General features: G+C 30.5%; 1 protein-coding gene across 9 annotated transcripts in view; it reads left to right on the top strand.

Moving 5' to 3' along the window:
• Positions 1-21687, top strand: part of Wdr17 (WD repeat domain 17) — a 103234-nt gene that overhangs the window by 24417 nt on the left and 57130 nt on the right. For 8 of the 9 annotated variants that reach the window (XM_048791939.1, XM_048791941.1, XM_048791937.1 and 5 more), the window contains 3 exons: positions 11701-11829; positions 15987-16170; positions 19488-19718. In XM_048791939.1, coding sequence (XP_048647896.1) covers positions 11707-11829; positions 15987-16170; positions 19488-19718 — 538 coding nt within the window. In that variant the 5' untranslated portion in view covers positions 11701-11706. Of the gene's footprint in view, positions 1-11700; positions 11830-15986; positions 16171-19487; positions 19719-21687 lie in introns of those variants that run through there. The other variant, XM_048791942.1, reaches the window with a different exon arrangement.

Genomic DNA, 21687 nt, shown 5'->3' with positions numbered 1-21687 from the left:
AATCAAAGGGGACTAACGTTAATAAAAATGCTTTGTACTAAAATGTGTATTTCTTAGTGCCTTTGGAGGATTTTATGAAAATTATGAGGATTCAAAATCTTTCTTTCCTTGCCCTTTACTATTACTATAGGCCTCTGTAAATGAATTCCTGGTTTTGAGACATATTAAAAAAGGAGATATTCTTAAATATAGAAATAAAGTAGTCCTAAATTTCACATAACCTTTATGAGTTTGATCTTCTTGCCCAAGTTTTGATAAGTTCTTACATAGACATACATGAGAATGAAGATCCTATTCTAAATGAAGAAAATTGGCACAAGAATATTAACTTTCATTTCATCTAAAAATCCAGATTATTATTTTTTAGTTTTGTGTTTATGCGTTTATACATATGTATATACATTGTATAATCATTGAGCATAAAGATGTTTTGAGTGCTTTTAAATGTTCACAAGATTCATTGCATTGATACACCACAGTGAATCTCATGATCTCGTATATCCAAAATAAATTAATTAAAAAAAAACTATGAGTAAATGGCAGAAAGATCAATAGAGGAAAGGGAGCTAGGAATGGTGAGGGGTAGGGGAAAACAGATGTACTCGAGTCTGAATTAGAACAAGATATATTCCATGCTTTTATAATCATGTCAAAATGGATTGTACTGTCATGTATAACTAAAGAGAACCAATAAAAATAAATAAAATGTTCACAAGAAGAGACAAGTTGGACTTTTGAATTAAAAATTATAACAGCAATACAGTGTTTGAAAATCATATACAAATATGAATTTAATCTTTAGACTACCAAGTCCACATTTATATTCTAACATTATTAATATTCGTGGCATATTATATAATTATACAAATCTATAAATATAAATTTTGATTTTAAATTTACTTCTGAAATTTGGTTTGGGCTGTATTGTAACTCTACATTATCTATATTTAAAATTTTAGTATGATCATTTCATATCATAATAATCTTGCATATTTAAAAGTGAGCTTTTTAAAACTATACAAAACTTATGAAGATGTTCTCCTATCACTTGTTTCTTAACCTTTTATTCACTTACTGTGGAAAACATATTTGCCATATATATTCTCTATTAAACCTAAGAATAACAGTATAATTTGTGTGTGTGTGTGTGTGTGTGTTTCATGTGGTGTGAGATTGAAACCAAAAATAAATCTGAGTTAAAAAAAATTTAATTATGCTTGCAAAGAGGGGAGTTGCCAGGTTACTGACACTATCAGCTACCTGTGGGATGACACAGTGTTCACGCTTTCTTCATGAATCCATTAAAAATATGCATTATTCAGTAAACTGCAATGTTTAGCACTTCATCAGTAAAGTACATGTGTTATTTCTGGGCCAAAAAGTTTAATTCCTGAAGAAATGTTTAAATAGACATGAAAATTCTTAAATGGAATTCTGAAGTGAGCATAATGAAAGGTTCATAATTCATATGCAATATGTTACTTGTCATAATTAAATGTTTATTTATCTTTATATGTAACATATTTTGAAAATTACATACAAGTATGAATTTAATCTTTATATTTATATTTAAAAATTATAAATATGTATTTCAAAATGTACCTTCAATTAAATATTTTCTATTTCCAGTAATGATGAATCATTAGTTGTATAATCATTCATGCTGATAACAAAGATAGTCAAAGAAAACTTCTGGGCATTTCATCTCTTTGGCAACTGTAGATAATCACTGAATAAAAACTAGATATCTATATATTTCATAATCCTATTGAAAAAATATTCTAGGATTTTCAAATTCTAGCAGTCATTGAATATATAATGCACATTTTTTAATGCAGTGGAATTTGTATGTTTAATGATGCATGACCTGTTTTTATATTTTATTCAAAGTCATAGGTTCTTCATTTCCTTTTTGCTCAGTTTTATGCGTTCTATGTAGATTTTAGATAAAAGCCCTTTATTAGGGTTTTTTTTTAATAAATTGATACTTTGTATTGTCCTATCTATTATTTTAATGACTGGTTTAGACAAGTTATTCATCTCTGAACTTTAAAAGGATTCAAGTTCTTGAACTATAAGACCTATAAAAGCATTTTAAGAACAAAAGCATCCCAAATTTTGTGCCAGCATGTACTAATTTAGAAAACTTAAAAATATTAGATAGGATAGTTTAAATTAAGAATAGTTTAAGAATGTATAGGTATAATATTTCCAAGTACTTTATATGCTTATGATAAATAAGAATTTAGCAGAGGAACTTTGAGAGATCAGTCCAGTATGTTAGAAGCATAGAAGTGGCCACTCTATCTTAACAAGGAGTAAAAGCATAAACAAACGAAAAATTATCAGGGAAAACCAACTCCAGCCTGCATTAGCTTTCCACACTGAACAAAGGGGAATACATAACTCTTGCTGTTTTCAGCCATCCTGTTCCACCTGAGGAGTGTGGTGTGGGGAACTGAGAAGCACTGATTAGGGGCATGGACTCATCAAAAGACTGAGACCTAATGATAGAACTAGAGAGTGCATTCCCCATCTCTGCACTTTACCATTGCATTGCTAAGAGCCTTTTTAAAGCATTCCATTCACATGATACATCATGTCCCCTTCGCAAAAAGCTGCAAAGCATACTAGAAGGCAAAACACAGTTTGAAGAGACAAGCATTAGAATCTGTTATTGTTTCACCCCAAAATGAATTATGTAGGTGTAAGTTTAACAAAATGTGTATAAAATCTGCTTAAGGAAAACTATAAAACTGTGAAGAATAGAGTCAAAGAGCAAGTAAATAAAAGGACATTCCATGTTCATGGATAAGAAGATGCAATATTGTTAAGATTCCATTTCTTTCTAAATTGATCTAACAAACCCAATCAAAATACAGCTAGCTATTTAATAGATATCATAAATCTACAACTATCTACACAATAAAATGTCTGCAAATATCTACATATATAAATCTACATAATCTAAAGGTTAAATATCCAGAATAGCTAACTTAATATTTAAGGAGAACAGAATTCTAGGATTAACATTACCTAACTTTAGACTTATTATAAAGACAGTGATATTTTGCAAAAGTATATGCAAATGGAAAAGAATAAGAAGTCTAGAAATGCACACACACATAATTATACTCAACTGAGCTTTGCCAAAAGAACAAAAGTAATATTGTGGTGCAGAAAGACAGCCTTCTCAATTAATGGTGCCAGAACAACTGAATATACATATATTAAAAATCAATCTAGACACAGGCTTCACACCTTCCATAAAAACTAACTCAAAATGGATTATAGAACTACATTTAGAATAAAAAATGCTAAAAATTCAAGAACATACAAGAAACCTAGATGTTTACAGATTTAGCTGTGATTTTTTTAGACACCAGAGGTGCATTCTGTGAAAGAGATTTTTAATAAGCTGGATTTCTTTAAAGTGAAAAACTTCAACTTTGTAAAAGGTAAGATCAAGACAGTAAGACAAGCTACACACTGGGGAAAATGTTGCAAAAGACACATCTAATAAAGGGCTTTTATCCAAAATATACACAGAAGTCATAAAACTCAGCAATAAGGAAATGAAGAACCTGACTTAAAAATGAGCAAAAGGCTTGAGCAAATCAAAGAAGATATGTAGGTTTGGGGTTGTGGCTCAGTGTTAGAGTATTTACCTAGCATGTTTGAGGCACTGGGTTCAATTCTCAGTACCATATAAAAAAAATAAAGACATTTTGTCCATCTACAACTAACAAAAATAAATAAAGATATGGGAATGGCAAGTGAACATATGAGAAGGCATTCAGAATCATCTGTCATTAGGTAATTGCATATTGAACAATGATGAATGACTACAAATTAGAATGCTCAAAATCTAAATATTAAATGTTGGCAGTGTGGAACAATAGGAACTCTCATTCATTTCTGGTGGAAATACAAAATGAGTACAGACACTATTGAATAGTTTGGTAGTTTCTTATGAAAGTAAACATACTCTTGTCATACAAACCAGCAGTTATACTCGATATTTACTCAAATGAATTGAAAATTTACATTTATAGAAAAACCTGCATGTGGATGTTTATAGCAGATTTACACATAGTTGCCCAAATTGGAAAGCAGCCAATATGTCCTTCAGTAGATGGGCAGTTAAATAAACTGCATGAAGACAAAAAAAAAGTATTATTCTGTTAAAATGAAATGAGCCATCAAGCCATGAAAAGCACTAGGACTCTCTCTACTTATCTGGACAACAGTTGCACTAACAGAATCTGTCTGTTGTGATTATTTTGTAATTATTTTGGAAAACTGAAGTCTCTGCAACTTCCAGAAAATGGTTTGGATGTTAAATCTCAGTCAGTTTCAGCTCTTAACACAATATTAGCTACTTGTCCTCTACCTCAAGCCCTTTAGTAGGGAACTGTGCATATATTATGGAAGTAGCTTGCATAAACAAAACACCCTGTCCTTTAAATATCAGGGATAACTGTTCTGATCACTAACTGTTGCTTCAGATCATAGAGATAGAGACAGAAGCAGGCACTGCTGCAACCTTCCCCCCATTGTTGCAAGCCCCTCCCTATCTACCTAAAATGATCAAGAGGTTTTTTGTTTCAGTTTTTTTTTTTTTGCACTGGTGGACATTAAACCCAGGGGTGATTTACCACTGAGCTACATCTCCAGCCTTTTAAAATTTTTTATTTTGACACAGGGTCTTACTTTGCTTTGGGCCTCACGAAATTGCTGAGGCTGACTTTAAACTTGCCATCCTCCTGCCTCAACTTCCCAAGTCGCTGAGATTATAGGCCTGTGGCATACCACCTGGTTAAAGAGGATTTAAAGGGCTGACACCCTGCCCCACGGCCCCACTTTTTTAACTGTTAGGTTTTTTTTTGTTTGTTTGTTTGTTTTCTTTTTACCATTTTGGGAGCCAGCTATTGTTTACTGGAGAATTGAAAAGCAGCCACATATGCAGAGAAAGTTAGAAAGATACTATGCATACCCAGGGAAAGCTACAAGCTTAGAAAAAAACAGAGAGCCACTAAGTTTTCTCCTAAGGCTGATCCTTGACAAAGAGCAAAAACAAAAGCAATAATAAGAAAATAAATAATAACAATAATAAATAATAACAATAATAAATAATAACAAAAACAAAATAAGTAAACCCTGGGGAGATGGAATGTCTGATTTCTAGAGTTAACCACATTATTAGATTTAATTATCCAGTTTTCAACAATAATAAATCTAAAGTCCTACAGAGAAGCAGGAAAGTATACTTCTTTTAATGGAAAAGAAAATAAATCAAGATAAAATTTTCCTGAAAAAGTTCTTACAACAGATCTATTAGACAAAGACTTTAAAACAATTGTTTTCAAGCTGTTCTAGGAAGTTGTGAAGAAAATCAAGAAAGAGTGTATGGACAAAATGGAAATACTAACAAAGATAGAAAACTGTATATGAAATTTCAGTGAACTCCAATAAGTCTACATTGGGACACATTATAATTACATAATCATGTACATATTATGTAATTATAATTTAAAACCAAAGAAAAAGAGTGGATCTTGAAATAAGTAAGAAGCAACTCATCACATAAAGCTATCCTTGAGAAGATAATCAGCAGGTTTCTTATCAGACACTTTGAAGACTTAGGATGTAGTAGGCCGGTTTATTCAAAGTGAGAAAAGAAAACAAATTGTCAACAAAATTTCATATTTAACCAAACTACCTATCAAAAGTGAAGGAGACAAAGTAAGGGAGAAATTATGATACCCACACAAACATAATTAAGAGAATTCATTACTGGGTGACATTTCTTGGAGTAGACATGCTCAAGGGAATCCATTTGGGGTAAATGAAACACAAAAGACAGTAACTCAAAAGCCCTACTGTCACGACCCAGGTGATGTTTATGCAGTTTCCCAGAGCTAGGGTGATGGATGAGTCAGATTAGAAATATTAAAGGTATGAGAAATTTGAGAAATAAAGAAAACTTGGAAATAAGTGAAAAGTGGGATCTGATGGGGACCAGCTGGATACCGGTTCTAACAAAGAATAAGAGCCTGTGTTTTATTTTTATAGGTAGGAACATCAAAAAGTTTGAGTGTGACAGTCTTCTTGAGGAAAACAGGCAGAAGATGGGAAAAACATATTGTTTGAGGCTTGTCAGTTTATGCCTACCTCCTCTCTACCTCTGTGGATGGGTTGCATTTGAACCTACGGCTGTCCAGACAAGGCAGGGTGTTGGTATAATCTGAGCAGTCTCCATAGGTGGAATTTCACTTAGAGTTTCCAGAAAAGCAACACCCCTGTCTTGTGATGGCTCAAACAGCCATAATTCATACACAGCCTCTGACACCCTACCAAAAAACCCAAAGATCTCAATAAAGGTGGACACAAGGGTAATTACAAAAGCTATTATTTTGAAACAGTGGTTTATAACTCCACTTTTTATGTTCCCCATGATTTATGAGCATAAAGCTTAAAAATATAATATTAGTCTACAGGTAATATTGTTTAAACCTTTATTTGTGATTCTACATTTTGTTTCATACTAATTTAAAAGACTAATACATTTAAAACTATTTATGTTTTGTGGCACATAGGCATCTGCAACTGAAGGGCATAAAGGTAGAGTATCAAAGAACCCAAGTTATACATATATTATTGAAGTTAAGCTGGTAAAAATTCAAATTAATTCCTTATACATTTAGAACAGAAAATACAATCTTCATGGTATCCACAAAGAATATAGATGTATAATATAACCAAAAGTAAATGATAAAGAAATTCAGAGTATCCCTTCAAAAATTAAGTACAAAAGGCAACCGTAATGCAGGAAATGAGAGACAAAAACAAAAGACTGTAAGGCATATACAAAACAAATAGAAAAATGAAAAAGGTAAGTCCCTCCTGATAAATAGACATAGTCAACCCCTCAGCCTTCATGAGGGATTGTTTCCAGGACCCTCCAGGATAACACAATCCATGGATGCTCAAATGTCTTATATAAAATGTCATAGTATTTGCATATAATGTACACACATCTTTCCATATACTTTTTTTGAGTCTTATTTATTTATTTTTGTGATACTGGGAATTGAACTCAGTGTCTTGCACATGCTAAGCAAGTGCTCTATTACTGAGCTTCACTCCCATCACCTCCAGTACAGTTAAAATCATCTGTCAGTGATTTATAATACCTAAGATGATGTAAATACTTTACTTAATAGTTATTTTACTATAATGTTTAGGGAATAATGACAAGAATGTTGTTCAGTAAATGTTCAGTAATATACTGTTCAATGAAAGCAATTTTTTTAAAAAAAAACTATATAAAAAATTATTCCATCTATGATTGAATTCACAGATGTGAGATCCTTGGATACAGAGGGCCAGCTGTACTTCAAATGTGAATGGATTAAACTTTCTAAGCAAAGACAGAATGGATTAAAATGATTAAACTATATACTATCTACAATTAGTACACTTTAAATTTGAAGACACAAATTAAAGAAAGTAAAAAGATATTTCACAAAAAAAGTGACAAATAAAGTAGGGTGGCTGCATTAATATAAGATAAAATTAACTGTAGTTCAAAAAAAAGGCTAGAAGAGACAAAGAACATTATAAATAAAAAGCTGAATATATAAGAAAGACATAACTATATGACATTTATCAAAACATTAAATAATAAGTGACTGAAATAAGGAACACATTCTATAAGAGTTGGAGAATTCAATATCACATTCTCAATGACCAGAACATAGATAATTAAGGAAATTAAGGATTCGACCATCAAATCAGTCCAACTAGATCCTACAGACATGTACACAGAGCACCCTGCTTAACAACTTCATATACATTATTCTCAAGTACATATGGACATTTCTACTTTAAAATAGATGTTAGACTATGAATAAAGTCTCAGTATATTCTTAAGAAGTAGGTATTATACAGTGTATCTCTGTAATCACAAAAGAGAAGGATAGAGTTAGATGGCAATAACAAAAAAAAAAAACTGGAAAATTNAAAAAAAAAAAAAAAAAAAAAAAAAAAAAAAAAAAAAAAAAAAAACAAGACTTACTAGATTCAAAAATTGGCAAAGTATTCAAATAGACTTTTTTCCAAAGGAGATATGCAGATGACCAAATAAGCACATGAAACTATGGTCAACATCACTAATCATTAGGGAAATGTGAATCAAAGTAACATACCATTAGAGTGGTTACTATTAAATAATAGAAACTAACAAGAGTTGGTAAAGATGTAAAGCAATCAGAACACTTCTGGTGGGAATGTAAAATGTAGCAGCTGATGTGTAAAATAATGTGAAAATTTATCAAAATATTAAAAATAGAATAACCACATAGTACAGATATTTCCACTTTTGGACATATATCCCAAAGAATTAAAAGGAGCATCTTAAAGATCTCCCTCTGTCTCTCCCCACTCTACATATTCATAATAGCATATTTGCAATAGCTAATGTAGAAGCAATTCAGCCATCTATTCACTGATGAATGGATAAGCAAAATAACATGTATTGGATAAGCAAAATATCACATTACAATATTATCCAGCCTTTAAAAAAATGGAAATTCTAAGGTACATTACAATATGGATTAAATCTAAGCATATTATGCAAAATGAAATAAGCCACTAACAACAAGACAAATATGTATTTTTTCACATATATAAGTTACTTTAGCAGTCAAAATCATAGACAGCTTTAAAATAGTGGTTGTAAAGGGCTGAAGAAGGGGAGAATGAGGGATAATTGTTTATGGATTTTGAGTTTCAGTTTTATAAAATGAAAAGATTCCTGGAGATGAATAGCAGTAATGGTTGATGGTTGCACAATAAGAATATATTTAATACTACTGAGGTGTACACTTAAAATTGTTAAGAGTAAATTTTAAGTCATATTTATTTTACCATGATAAAAAAAAAGGATTTTAAGATTGAAGAAGAAAATAATTGGGTTTTTTCAAACCATGAAAAACATACAGGAAACTTAAATGTATATTGCTAACTGAAAGAAGCTAATCTGAAAAGGGTAGGTCCTGTATCATTGTAACTATATGACACTTTGGAAAGGCAAAACTATGGAGAAAGTAAAAAGATTAGTTGTTACCAAATTGGCAAGGGACAGGAATGAATAGGCAGAGGTCAGAAGACATTTTAGGGCAGTAAAATCACTCTATACAATATACTACAGTGTCATTGTACATTTGTCAGAACCAATAGTAGAATACTAAGACAGAACCCTAATGTAGACTATGGACTTTGACAATGATATATTAGTATCACTTCATCCATTGTAATAAAAGTACCACCTCGTCCTGAATGTTGAAAGTTGGGGAGCTTGTGTTATAAGGAAAGGGAAGGCTACAAAGTGTATTTGGGAATGCTTTATATTTTTGCTCAATTTTGCCATGAACCTAAAACTGTTCTAAAAATGACTTATTTTAAAAAATGTACAAATTTAGCAGAAAGTTAAAATTTTTAAATGACTCCGATTTACATTTGTTTTTAAATATCTCTATATTTCCTTTCTAAATATAAACTCAGTATTTTATTAAGCAAATCAGCAGTCATTTTTACTTACATAGAAATGCTATAATTGCTATATATATAGCAATCATAGATCTCTAGCACAATCTACAAACCTATTTCATTTACACTGAGTCTGAAATAACATTTTCAATGAAAAGAATATTACTGTAAAATAACCAATTGGAAAAAAACCCACTATATATATTATCCTGAATGCTAGCTCCTGAAGAAATGTAGTGTCATTAGAGGAGGAAGAAAGTATTTTTCTGTAGAAGTTTTGGAATATTTGTAAGCACTCAAATATTGATAGTACTGCTTCTTTATCATGACATTTTTTCACTTCAAATAATTTATTTACTTCTGGTAAACTTTTCACTGGTTCTATCCAGATAAGGGGTTTTGTGGGACAAGAACAAAGAACTGGAGAAGAAAGTAGATTATTTCCAGATGCAGAAGCATGAAAGAGTAAAGATAAAAGAAAGTAGTGTTATAAATTAATGTTAATGGTACATTGGAGAAAATATAACTGATTGACATTTACTAATTTCTTAACATTAAGGAAGAAGAGAGCTGGGAATGTACTCAGTGGTAGAGTGCTTTTGTAGCATGTGTGAAGCCCTGGGTTCTGTCCTCTGCAACACACACACATGCACACACACACTGAAGAAGCTAATGAGAGACACCAAGAAAGCAGATAATAAAGAGACACTAAGTTATGGTTTCCATAACTGTATGAGCTATCAATGATTTGGGATAGCTTGCTTTAAATTTCTGGGTAGCAGAGTAGAAAGAGAAGACTATAGCTATTACTAAGTTTTAGGGTTCCAGGGAATACACTGAACAAGCACCTAGAAACTTTTACCCTACATCTTACATGGATATATTTTGTATGTGTGATAATTTTACATATTTTGATTTTGACATTAACATTATTCTGTTAAAATAATATAAAGATTTTGAGCATCATAAACTAGATGTAGACTAGATATTGGCTATCAAGTATATAATGATGGTATGAATTCTACCTTTTAAAGGAGGTTTTTTTGTCAATGATTTTTTTGTGGATGTCATTCATGAGATAACTATATAGAATAGTACTCTGCCTAGGTATGTTTTTGGCCTTAGTATTATTTTTCAGTTTGATGGATTTTCAATATGATCATAAAACTTACAATCAGACTCACTTCTATAAATATAAAACATCTATGGTGTTTATACTTTCTTCTCTCCAGTATTTTAGAAGAATCTTGAGTTTACACTTAGATTCATAGAATTTTTTGAACTGAGAGAACTCTTGTAGAAAATGCAGTTCAAAAGTATATTTTAGATTCAAGAAATAGAGACCTAAGGTTGAATGGCTGACTCCAACTTGTATTCTGTGCTTGATGCAAAGCTGGGTCTCATTTCTTATTTATTTAGTTTTGGCTTTGGGCTGCTTCTGCCATGTTTCATGGTCTGATTTCTGAGATTGGTAACTGAAACATCTTTTGCCTTGTGCCATAATCCATTCTTATTCAAATATAAACTATTTTCCAACTTTTTTCTGACCCCTCTTTTAACAGTGAGCAATGTTCTTGATCCAGCTTCTATATCTGTCTTGTGTACTTCAAATACTTTTTGTGAGCATAAAGAGTTAATATAAAATGCATGTAGTTCTGTGACAGAGGTCAGAATCCCACCAACACTAGCCCACACTGTTTTAAATTTGAATTTGCTGCCTTAAATGAATTACCAGTATTTAAAAATTGGTACATATAACAGAAAAATATAGATATTTCAGTTTTTCTCAGAAGTTCCATTTATCTGGCACATGGGATGGCTATTTCCAATGGCACTAAAATTGTTTACACAGGTAAGATATGCGCCTTCTCTTCCACTATAGTTCCTATAACTCCTTATAGGTTTCTCAGCCTTTGGCCAAGTATCTCATGTCATTCATCATTTTATGATCTCTTGCTCCTGTAAATTGTCTTGAGGTCTACAAGTATTGGGGAATTTCAATTCCTTTTCTCTGAAAATGTATGGTGAGATCCATAGTAGTAACATTTTTTCAGGGCACAAAGGTGTGGATAAGAGAAGACATGAAAAATGATAGTGTTTGTCCAATAATGAGAATTACTGAAACTTTCTTCAAATTTGTTTTTCAAGGCAAGCATGTCCCAGGTAAGGCAAGTGGGATTGCTGGCTGCTGGATGTCAGCCATGGAACAAAGATGTGTGTGCTGCCAATGGAGACAGGTTTGCATATTGTGCTACTCTGGCTATCTATATTTATCAGGTAACATAATGCTAATTCTTTTCAATTTTTAATTGTAACAGTTAAAATGATCATTTAATTCATAGTTGTTTTAAGTTTTTTTCACATGAAAAGCATAATTGCTATAATTTAGTTGCTATTTCTATTTTCTGTTTTTTATTGGGCTTTCAGATGCTCAGAAAATGTTTATATCATCTTATTAGTAAATTTGAAATGAGAAAATTATATCAGTTGAAGGATGTGGATAGTCTATTAGAAATCATCACATGAAAATTAGTGTGGATACATTTCAAAATATTTTTGAGAGAAAAATCTTTATAACTACTTTTTAAAAAAAATTCCAGTTGTCACTTATCAATTCCCAATGTACAAAGCCAGTGTCTTCATGAATTTTTCTATATAGAGGAGCCATAAACATCTTAAATCCAAATTTAGTCTTTCTCCTGAACCCCAGAGTCAAATTCTCAAAAGGCTAACCTTTCGTCTAAACCAGAAATGTTAGTCAGAATGACTCACTTCTACGTACCTCCTTTGCCCTTGGTAACCAAGAGTGATGTGATATCTTGTATTTTTCAGTATCTTTCCTCCCTGAACTATATAATATACTCTTAATAGTCTCTCTTCCTTTCATTTGTTTTTTCCATAATTTATGCAAATATCAATTTTAAAATCTTTAATTGCCATTCATACCATAATATTACATCTAAACTTTATATTATGACTGTTTTTCCCCTGGTATCAGGTATTGAACCAAGGGGTGTTTAACCACTGAGCCACATCCCCATCCCTTTTTCCAATTTATTTAAAGAAAGGACCTTGATGAGTTGCTATTGATCTTGCCATCCTCCTGCCTCAGCCTACTGAGCTACTAGGATTTCATGACTTTTAACATCTTGTGACCATCCTGTGTTCTTTTTCTTTTACTCTGTGCTGCAGACATACCAACCAATTGCATTTTATAAAACATCTTAAACTCCTGTCTCCTTTTCATTAATTTATCAGTTTGCCAACATTGCCTGTGGGGGGAACATTTTCTCATCCTTCAAATCTCACCTGAAATGTAAATTCTTTTTCATATTCTGCCTTTCCCCCTTCCTTATGAGAGAGGATTTTCATAAAATGAACTCTATTTTTCCATTTATTATAAATGAGGTTGCCTTACCTTTGCGTTCTTAAACATTTGTACACTCTCTAGCACTTCATAGATAATTTATTAAATGTCTTAGATGAATGAGACCACTCTCTTTTAATCTTCAAACATCAACTATTTCAGTTGACTGAAAAATAATGCTTTATTCTGAAGAATAAATAAGAATAAAATAATGCTTTATTCTGAAAAATACTTTTTATTATTACATAAGTTTATTACAAATTGTGCTATGGTTTATTGAAAATTGAAGAAACAATAGCATTCATCCATAAAAACAATTCATTTCCACAATATAGAATAAAATTGTGTGTAGTCCACTTATGAAGACTGGAAATGTCTAGCAATGGAGGTGTGATTTTAATATCACTCACAATCTTTCACTTCCCATCCCTTCTCTATGTAAGACAATAGAAAGCTTCCTTCCCCCCCCTCATCTATGTCCTTGACACCCTGCATGTACTCCCATGCTTCTCACTCCCAAATTCCTTCTATAAAATTTTTTGCCTACCTAGTCTCAAGTCCCCCTCCTAAAGTAAAGCATGTCAGGCAAAGCAGACTGTTCCTCTCAGAGGTAAGGATGCTAAGAAACTGAACAGGTTTAGGCAAGACAATTTTTTCAAGTTTTTATGTCTGAAATTTTATGATAGCATTTTGTGACAAATATTTAGGAAGTTAAGCTAAAATTATGAACATAAACTTATGAATTAAACTCAAAATTATGCTCATTTACAAATTAACTTAGGTGTCAGTTCATTACAGTGTGCACTGTAGCAACATGTTTCAAAATATTCCAGTAAACAATTGCATTACTAAATGATGATAATGACATTAAATTGATGTTAATATAAATTTATATTCTAAATTATACATTATATATAATTTATATTTACTTTCATGTGACCTAATTTATATAATCATACATATAAATTTATATAATAAATTAATATTGTGTTATGTGATACATAAATAGAAAATGTTATGATTTCAGAATAGATGTTTATTAAATAGTATCTTGTATAAACAGACTGAATAGTCAAAGTCCAAAAACAGTGTCAAATTCAAGATAATGACTGTGATGTATTATTAGATTTTTCTGAACATTAAATAATATTTCTAAATGGCTTTTGAATTTTTACTTTATAATACACCAAAATATTGTATTAAAGTTCTTTAACATTAATTTATGCTCCCTCTCGATGTAACAGTACAGTTATAACACCAAATTGTAAATATCATAGGAATTCATTAATAATTTAATCCCTACAAGTAGTTCAGTATTCTCTAGTGTGCTTACAGATACTATTGGATAATTTGTGTGGTAAAGTCAAAGAAGGTCACTGATTTTTATATTTATTGTATTTATAACTATCTCTAACTGAATTTCTAATATGTATATACCAGATTTTTCTGTTACATTGTATATATTCACAGTATCTACCACGGCTAACATAAATTTCTGAATAATTTAAAACTTAAAAACCTGATCATTTGTAAATAGACAAAGAACACAATTATGTATTTAAATAGGCTCATGTAAAATTATTATTGTTGTAGTGCCATTCAGATTAAAACCAGTGGTACTGGGTTATCTTTAATAATGCTTTCATCAAAGTTGTCTAAGAATATTTGAAACTATAAAAAGAAAAAGAATTTATAGGAGACAAAGCCTTAGGAAATAATTAGGACATTAGTCGAAATTTTATATACAAAGATGTTTACTGCACCATAAATGTGATAGCAAAAAGCAGAAGTTACTTAAGTGCAAAACCATAACATCAAGGTTTGTTCTTCAATATCAACTGACCCTCTTCTCATATCAGATTAGTTTGGCAAGATAGCAGAAGTTTGATCATATAGAGTACAAAGCATTACATGACACTAGAAATGCAACTGAGAACAAACCAGGCAAAATCTTATTGTGGGAACAGAGGACAGGGAGAGGTCATAAAATCAGTAAACAAATAATTAAGTAAATGTTTCAGGAAGTAATGTGTTCCATGAAAACTACAAAACAGATAATAAGATAATGGGATAGGTTCTGAGGAGAGTTATTAATTTAAATAGCATAGTCTGAAAACATCTCTCTAAAGTGGTACTTTTCAAATCAGACCTGAACAGGTAAATGAATAATCATGAGCAGATCAGTGGGGAGAGTATTAGAAGAAAAGAAAACAGTGAGTATCAAGCTGTCTGTAACATGGAAATGATTTTACTGGGAGGAATTTTATATCAGATTAGTTTGGCAAGATAGCAGAGATTTGATCATGTAGAGTACTGAAGGTTCTGTCAGCAGTTAGGATTTTACTGCAAGTATATGGTTAAACAAATATTGGAGTAACATTTAAGATAATGATTTTTAAAACTTTCAGTAACCCTGAAATGATCACTACAAGATGACACATATAGTACAAACCAAAACATTATACAAAAGGTAGAGAAATTACTTAATCTACTAATTAATTCAGGCACATTTACAAATGAAACAGGAAAATATGGGCAATTCATTTTATTCACTTACATATAAAAATGCAACCTAATTTAAAAAATGACACAAAAAGGGTCAAGGATTCATTGTTCTGGAAGAGTTGGATATCTTAATAATATAAGGATAAGCATTTGATTTATTTAAAATCCTATTTTTTTGTACAACATAGTTTAATTTTTAAATTCAAATATAAGTGAAAATGGCAGAAAAAAATTCCAAAACCAAGGGGTTTATTTACTCTTCATAAATGGATATAGCCATGGAAAATGTAATAAAGCTCTGAATTCTTGTGCATATTTGAATGTAAAACATTTTTATTAATTTTAATTTATGTTTTATTTTTCATTCTCTCATTTTACCCCAGATGTTTTTTTCTGCTGATCGAATATACTTAAATAGACCAAGGCTTAAAATTTGTTCATCTATTTATTACTAGGTGAAATAATTTTCATGTATGTAGCTTTTGTTTATATAACATGATTATTAATGGATAATGCATTATTTTTAAAAAAGTACTAAAATGTTTTATTTATTTTGTTTTAGTTGGATCACCGTTATAATGAATTCAAACTTTATGCAATTATGTCTGAACATAAAAAAACAATTACAGCAATCTCTTGGTGTCCACATAATCCTGATCTGTTTGCAAGTGGCAGTACTGATAATTTAGTGATTATTTGGAATGTTGCAGAACAAAAAGTCATTGCTAAACTCGACAATACAAAAGGTACATTTATTATTGAAATTTATTTTATTGGATAAAACCTTTTATTTCAAGAAGCACAATTAGTTTTATTAATTCAGGTTTTTAAAATTGTGTTTTAAAATTTGTAATAGTAACTGATATAAGAAATATATTTCACATGTTTGTACATGTGTGCAAAACTGAAACAAAATTTCATGAAATAATTATACTTGGAACATAAGATAAAAACTTAGTACCAAATCATTTTATTAATTTTTAAATACAAAACTTTCGAAACTAATATGAAAACAATAATTAGAAAAGATATTCTTAATGGGACAAGTAAAAAGCCTTGCCTATTCACTAGTGTATCACACTAGTGAACATGTATTTAATTTATTTCCTCCTAATATTGCAGACAATATTGTGAATGTATTTAATGTATTGTTTAACTGTTTTCATGCCTTTATGTGTAATTCAGTCAAGGTAGAAAGTCCTAGTTCAAACAACAAATAGGTCGTTGTGAATTTGGATAATGTCATATTCTTTCTAATTATCATTGGGAACTCCTATTTAATCTTAACCCATAATGATGATATTGTCATAATAGTAAATGTTGTAATAATGTACTCTTTCTGAGCACCAAGCATATAGCTCACTTGATTATGATTTTGTAAGATAATGCTGGATATGTTTTCTGTATTAAGCTTTTTCTCTGCAATTAATGAAAATAAAGTAGAAAAGTGAGATATGACAATTTTACTATATTTTATTCAAAATTTATTTATAGTGGGTATGTAGCAATAATATTAGGAATTCGTAGACAATTAAAATTTTGCTTCCATAATAAGAATAATGCCTTTTGAAACCTTTAGATATATTTAATATACTTGTTATGTTGCTTTTCTTGTCTTTTCAAATTTAGGTAATTAAAGATGCTGAAAATTATCAGTTAAAAGATATCAATTTTGTTTTTCAGTCATCATCTTAAAATTATTTACCAAATGATGTTGATTTTCATTTGTAAAAATGTGCATTTAATTCCCAAATTCATATAACCTGTTTTTTTTTTAATTTTCAAATTCTCCTTTAAGTTTTTAAAAATTTTACGTGAAATAAACTAAAATGTTGCATATCATTATTTCCATTAAGTTGTAACCCCAAATCTACATCAGCCTATAATTGCAAATAAACATTTTTCTAAATATTATACAAAAGTACAGATTAGACAACCTATAATTGTGTTTTCACCTAGTTTAGCTAATGGTTTATCATGTCATCATACGTATTATATCCTTTTATGAGGGAAAGAATTTTTTTAAATTCATCAATTGAGTGTACCATAATTTCCTTTGCCACCCGATATATAATTAAACAAGATTTTCAATTAACAGTGGTAGAATAATAAATTATTATAGTAGCAATTTTAGTAAATATTGCTTTCTTTGGAAAATTCAAAGATTAGTAATAACTTTCCCATGTTATTTACAATTACCTTCTTATTTGAAGACTGAAAACTTCAATATTGTATTTAGAAAAAATATGAACATTTTTAGTCATTTTCATTTTAAATATCCCCTTTTGAATGTCTTAAGACACCATTATTTTTTAGAATTCAGGTTAAGCAAAATAGAAATTTGCATTAATTCAACTTTTTAACCTCTACATGTAGTACTTGACCTTGATCTTTCCTCAGTAGTTTTCACTTCATTTTTCTTTTTCCTAATAAACAACAGGTTTAAAGAAAAATGAGTATTAGTTTGTCCAATTGTTAAAATGTTAAAATTGTCACCAGTTTTAAAAATGTCACATGTTGAATGCCAAAGGAAAATATTAATTTTTACTTATCTCAGAATATTGTTGGGAGAATTAAATGTTGATATTTGCAAAACTCTTAAAAGTATTGTACACAGTAAGTCACCACATAAGTGTTTTCTTCTTCTATTATTATTATTATTATTATTATTATTATTATTATTATTATTTGAAATTGTTTCTGGTTCCTTCACTTCCCTAGCTGTCATTCTTTAATATACATTCAGCAGCCAGTCTTCTACAATTATGCTGTGGTGATTTGTTTCATACAAAATAATTTGTCCCTTATTAGGGAAATTCTGCTTCTGTTAATTCATCCTAAAGCCACACCAAGTTTTTTTATTAGCCTTGAACATGTACCCAATTCTTTCATTCACTCATCAGATATTTATAGAGTTCTTAATATGTGTCAGGCCCTGAACCAGGCTTAGGCTTCTAGTTTTTGCCTCTTGGAGCACACAGACTGTTGACACAAACTGAACTTACTATAAACCAACAACTTTCAATACTGTGTTTTTATTCATATCATGTTCTCTTCCTAATAAATACTGCTCACTCCAATATATTTGAATCTGACCTCTATTTGAAGATATAATTCATATCCAGTTTCTTTTTATGACAATAGACCAGTGATTCTCAAAAGTTTTCTGCATATCAAAATCATTTAGAGCAACTTGATAAAAACTAGATTCCTAGGGCCTAACTCCACATGACCTGATATATTATATTCAATTTTATGATTCTGATAGTCAATCTATCTGTGCTGGAAGAGTTCATAATTTCTCTTTTGAGTCATGCATTTCCAAAACACCTACTTTATATATAGTTTATTTGGTCACAATAATAGTAGGAACATTAACAATTAACTTTTGTATTTTATTTACGATTTAAAAGGTAAATTTACATGCATTATTATATTTTCTTAACACTCATGTGAAATAAGTAGTCAATTACTTTTATTATTATTTCCATTTTATAGATGAGGTAACAAAAGTTTAGAGAAAGTAATTTCTTTAGCTCATCTGAGGCAAAGCTAGAATTTGAATCTAAATTCCTGAATGATATAGACTGTAGCATTGTTTGTTATTATTAATCTTTATAGTAGCATTGATCTTTTATGCGTTTATCTCATTGTCCTCAATTTATATTTCAGAACCTTTACTTTATTTCATACTGCATTGTATATCTAGAATGTCTAGAAATCTTAGATACACATGATAAGTATTTGTTGCTTTAATATATAGTGTACTGAATTAAGGAACTCTATAAATTTCTTTGAGTACATGAAACATGACAATTGTATTAATATTTGAACCGAAGTAGGTATTTTTCCTTTCATTCTGAAAGTTTCTACATATAGTCTCTGTAGTTTGGGGGATTAGTTTATAAATCCTATTCAGAAATAAGAAAGTAATGTATTTTTAAAATAATGAACATACTTTCGAATTTTTATTAGTTTTAAAAATGTACAGTACAAGGAATATTTAATGGTACAATCTTGTGCTACATCTTTCTATTAAGTTTCTGTGTTTAATTTATTCCAGGAGTGCCTGCCTCTCTTAGCTGGTGCTGGAATGCAGATGATGCTGTAGCATTTGTTTCCCACAGAGGCCCACTATTCATTTGGACCATATCAGGACCAGAGAGTGGAGTGACTGTACACAAGGAAGCCCATAGCTTCTTGTCTGATATCTGTATTTTCAGATGGCATACACAAAAAAAAGGGAAAGTTGTGTTTGGTCATATTGATGGAAGTCTATCAGTTTTTCAGCCAGGTAAGAATTTAATGAGTCTAGTTGCTTAATTATATATTTTATAGAAGATGTGCTTTCTTATTTACATGCATATATTAGTTTGCTTCCCATTACTATAACAAGTATCTAAGACAAATAAGCTTAAAAAGAAGAAAGGTGTATTTTGGCTCACAGTTTTAAAAGTTTCAGTGTATGACCAAATGACTCCATTGCTTGGTGACATAGTATATCTTAGCGGAGCATCTGGAAACAAAAAGAGGGAAGTGTGATGTCCGACAAATATGTTTGTGAGTATGACTCAATGACCTTTTAGCTTCCCACAATGCCCCTCCTTCTAAAGGTTCCATTACCTCCTCATAATGCCATGGGCTGGGGGCCAAACCTTTAACACATGGGCCTTTGGGGAACATTCCAGATCTAAATTGTAGTAATATATAGAGTGAACAGTAACAAAATTGTAATTTTAAAATATTATTTCTGAAAATATTATTTAAAATTGGGTTGACTCCAAATAGTCATTGAAGTAAATTTTATTTGTAGGCATTGTGATTTCACTTGGTTGTAAAAATCTTGTTTTGAATTTACCCAAATCAGTCATTTTCCCCATATTTATAATTTTTAAGTCAATTCTTTATTTCCGACTAAGAAACTAACCTAAATGAACAAGAATATGTTGCTGGAAGATATGACAATTTACTAAAACCCTCCAAAATATTTTCTCACCTGCTGATAAACATGTTGGTTCCATGGTTCCTTAAAAATGGACTTAAACCTGTCATAAGAACACAAAGTAACTCTTTGAACCCCTAGTTAATTAATTTGGCTGAATGAAAGGACTTGAGAAATTATTTTTTATTCATTTTAAAAATTTAGGCAGTAACAAAAAGTATGATTTTAAAAATTACCTGAATTGCTCTATCCTCTAAATAAACATTGTTAACTTTTTGGAAAAACTATTTTTAGCCTTCTGTCATCTGTGTTTCTGTATGTGACTATTGGATAGCTAGATAGATAAAAGAACTTTTTCAGGAAGCGATAATTACTTTTATAAAACATTAAATTTCAAATTATCTGAAATTAATAGAAAAAGACATTAAAATTGAACAGAAGGAATTGTGAAACTTTAAATAAATCTTTCTTTAGTAAATAATCTTTTTTAATTTAAGAAAGGAGTATATAAAATATTGGTAAACTGAAGCCATTATATCTTGGTACAATTTAAACAGAATCTAAAATAGATACAAATATTTTTCTTTACCAGTTTCCCCCTCTGTTCTTTGTACACACCCTCTGTTCTTTCTAGTTTAAACGAATTGAGCGTAGGGACCATTTCATGTACTTGGTAGATTAGGTTGAGGAGAGTTCAATGGCTATTGCTTCATTTAAATTTTTGACTTGAATACCTAAATCATCACTTCTTCACTATATCTTCTACACTGGGAGCAAACTCTGTTGTAGAGTTGGTCATTAAGGCTCACAGTTAAATTAAGCAAGAAAACTAACATACTTTCTCTGCTTTGACCTTGTGAAGATCACTTTTCTCTCCTATGCTCACTCTTCTGAGAATTTTAGGAGGTAATATATGTACAGTAAAATGGCTGTATGCTGTGTGGTTTCTCCTCTTACCTCTCTGCTTTCTGGGTTATTTAACCAGATCTCATTAAGGTTATTACCCTATTTAGCTTCTGGTTGTCTTTAACCCAGAGATTTCATCAGTATGGTGACACTTTTTTCTCAAGGAATCTCAGTGCTGCCTAAGATCTGAAGAGGATTATGAACAGTGTTTTTTTGGCGGGGGGAGGTCTAAAATGCTGTCTCTGTTTTTCTTATATTTTGTGATTTGTCCTTATGGCCATCTCCTGAGCCACAACCTCAACACCCCCACAGACTTCTTAACTTTATTTATTCTGTAGGATTTATTTAGCATAAAAATACATAAAACATTAACAAAAGATAAATCCTAGTAGGTATTTTCCTTTTGTGTAGACAT

This window comes from Marmota marmota, unplaced genomic scaffold (assembly GCF_001458135.2).
Source record: "Marmota marmota marmota unplaced genomic scaffold, marMar, whole genome shotgun sequence".
NCBI lineage: Eukaryota > Metazoa > Chordata > Mammalia > Rodentia > Sciuridae > Marmota > Marmota marmota.
The sequence above is the reverse complement of the archived record's forward strand: the minus strand, read 5'-3'. Positions and strand labels throughout refer to the sequence as shown.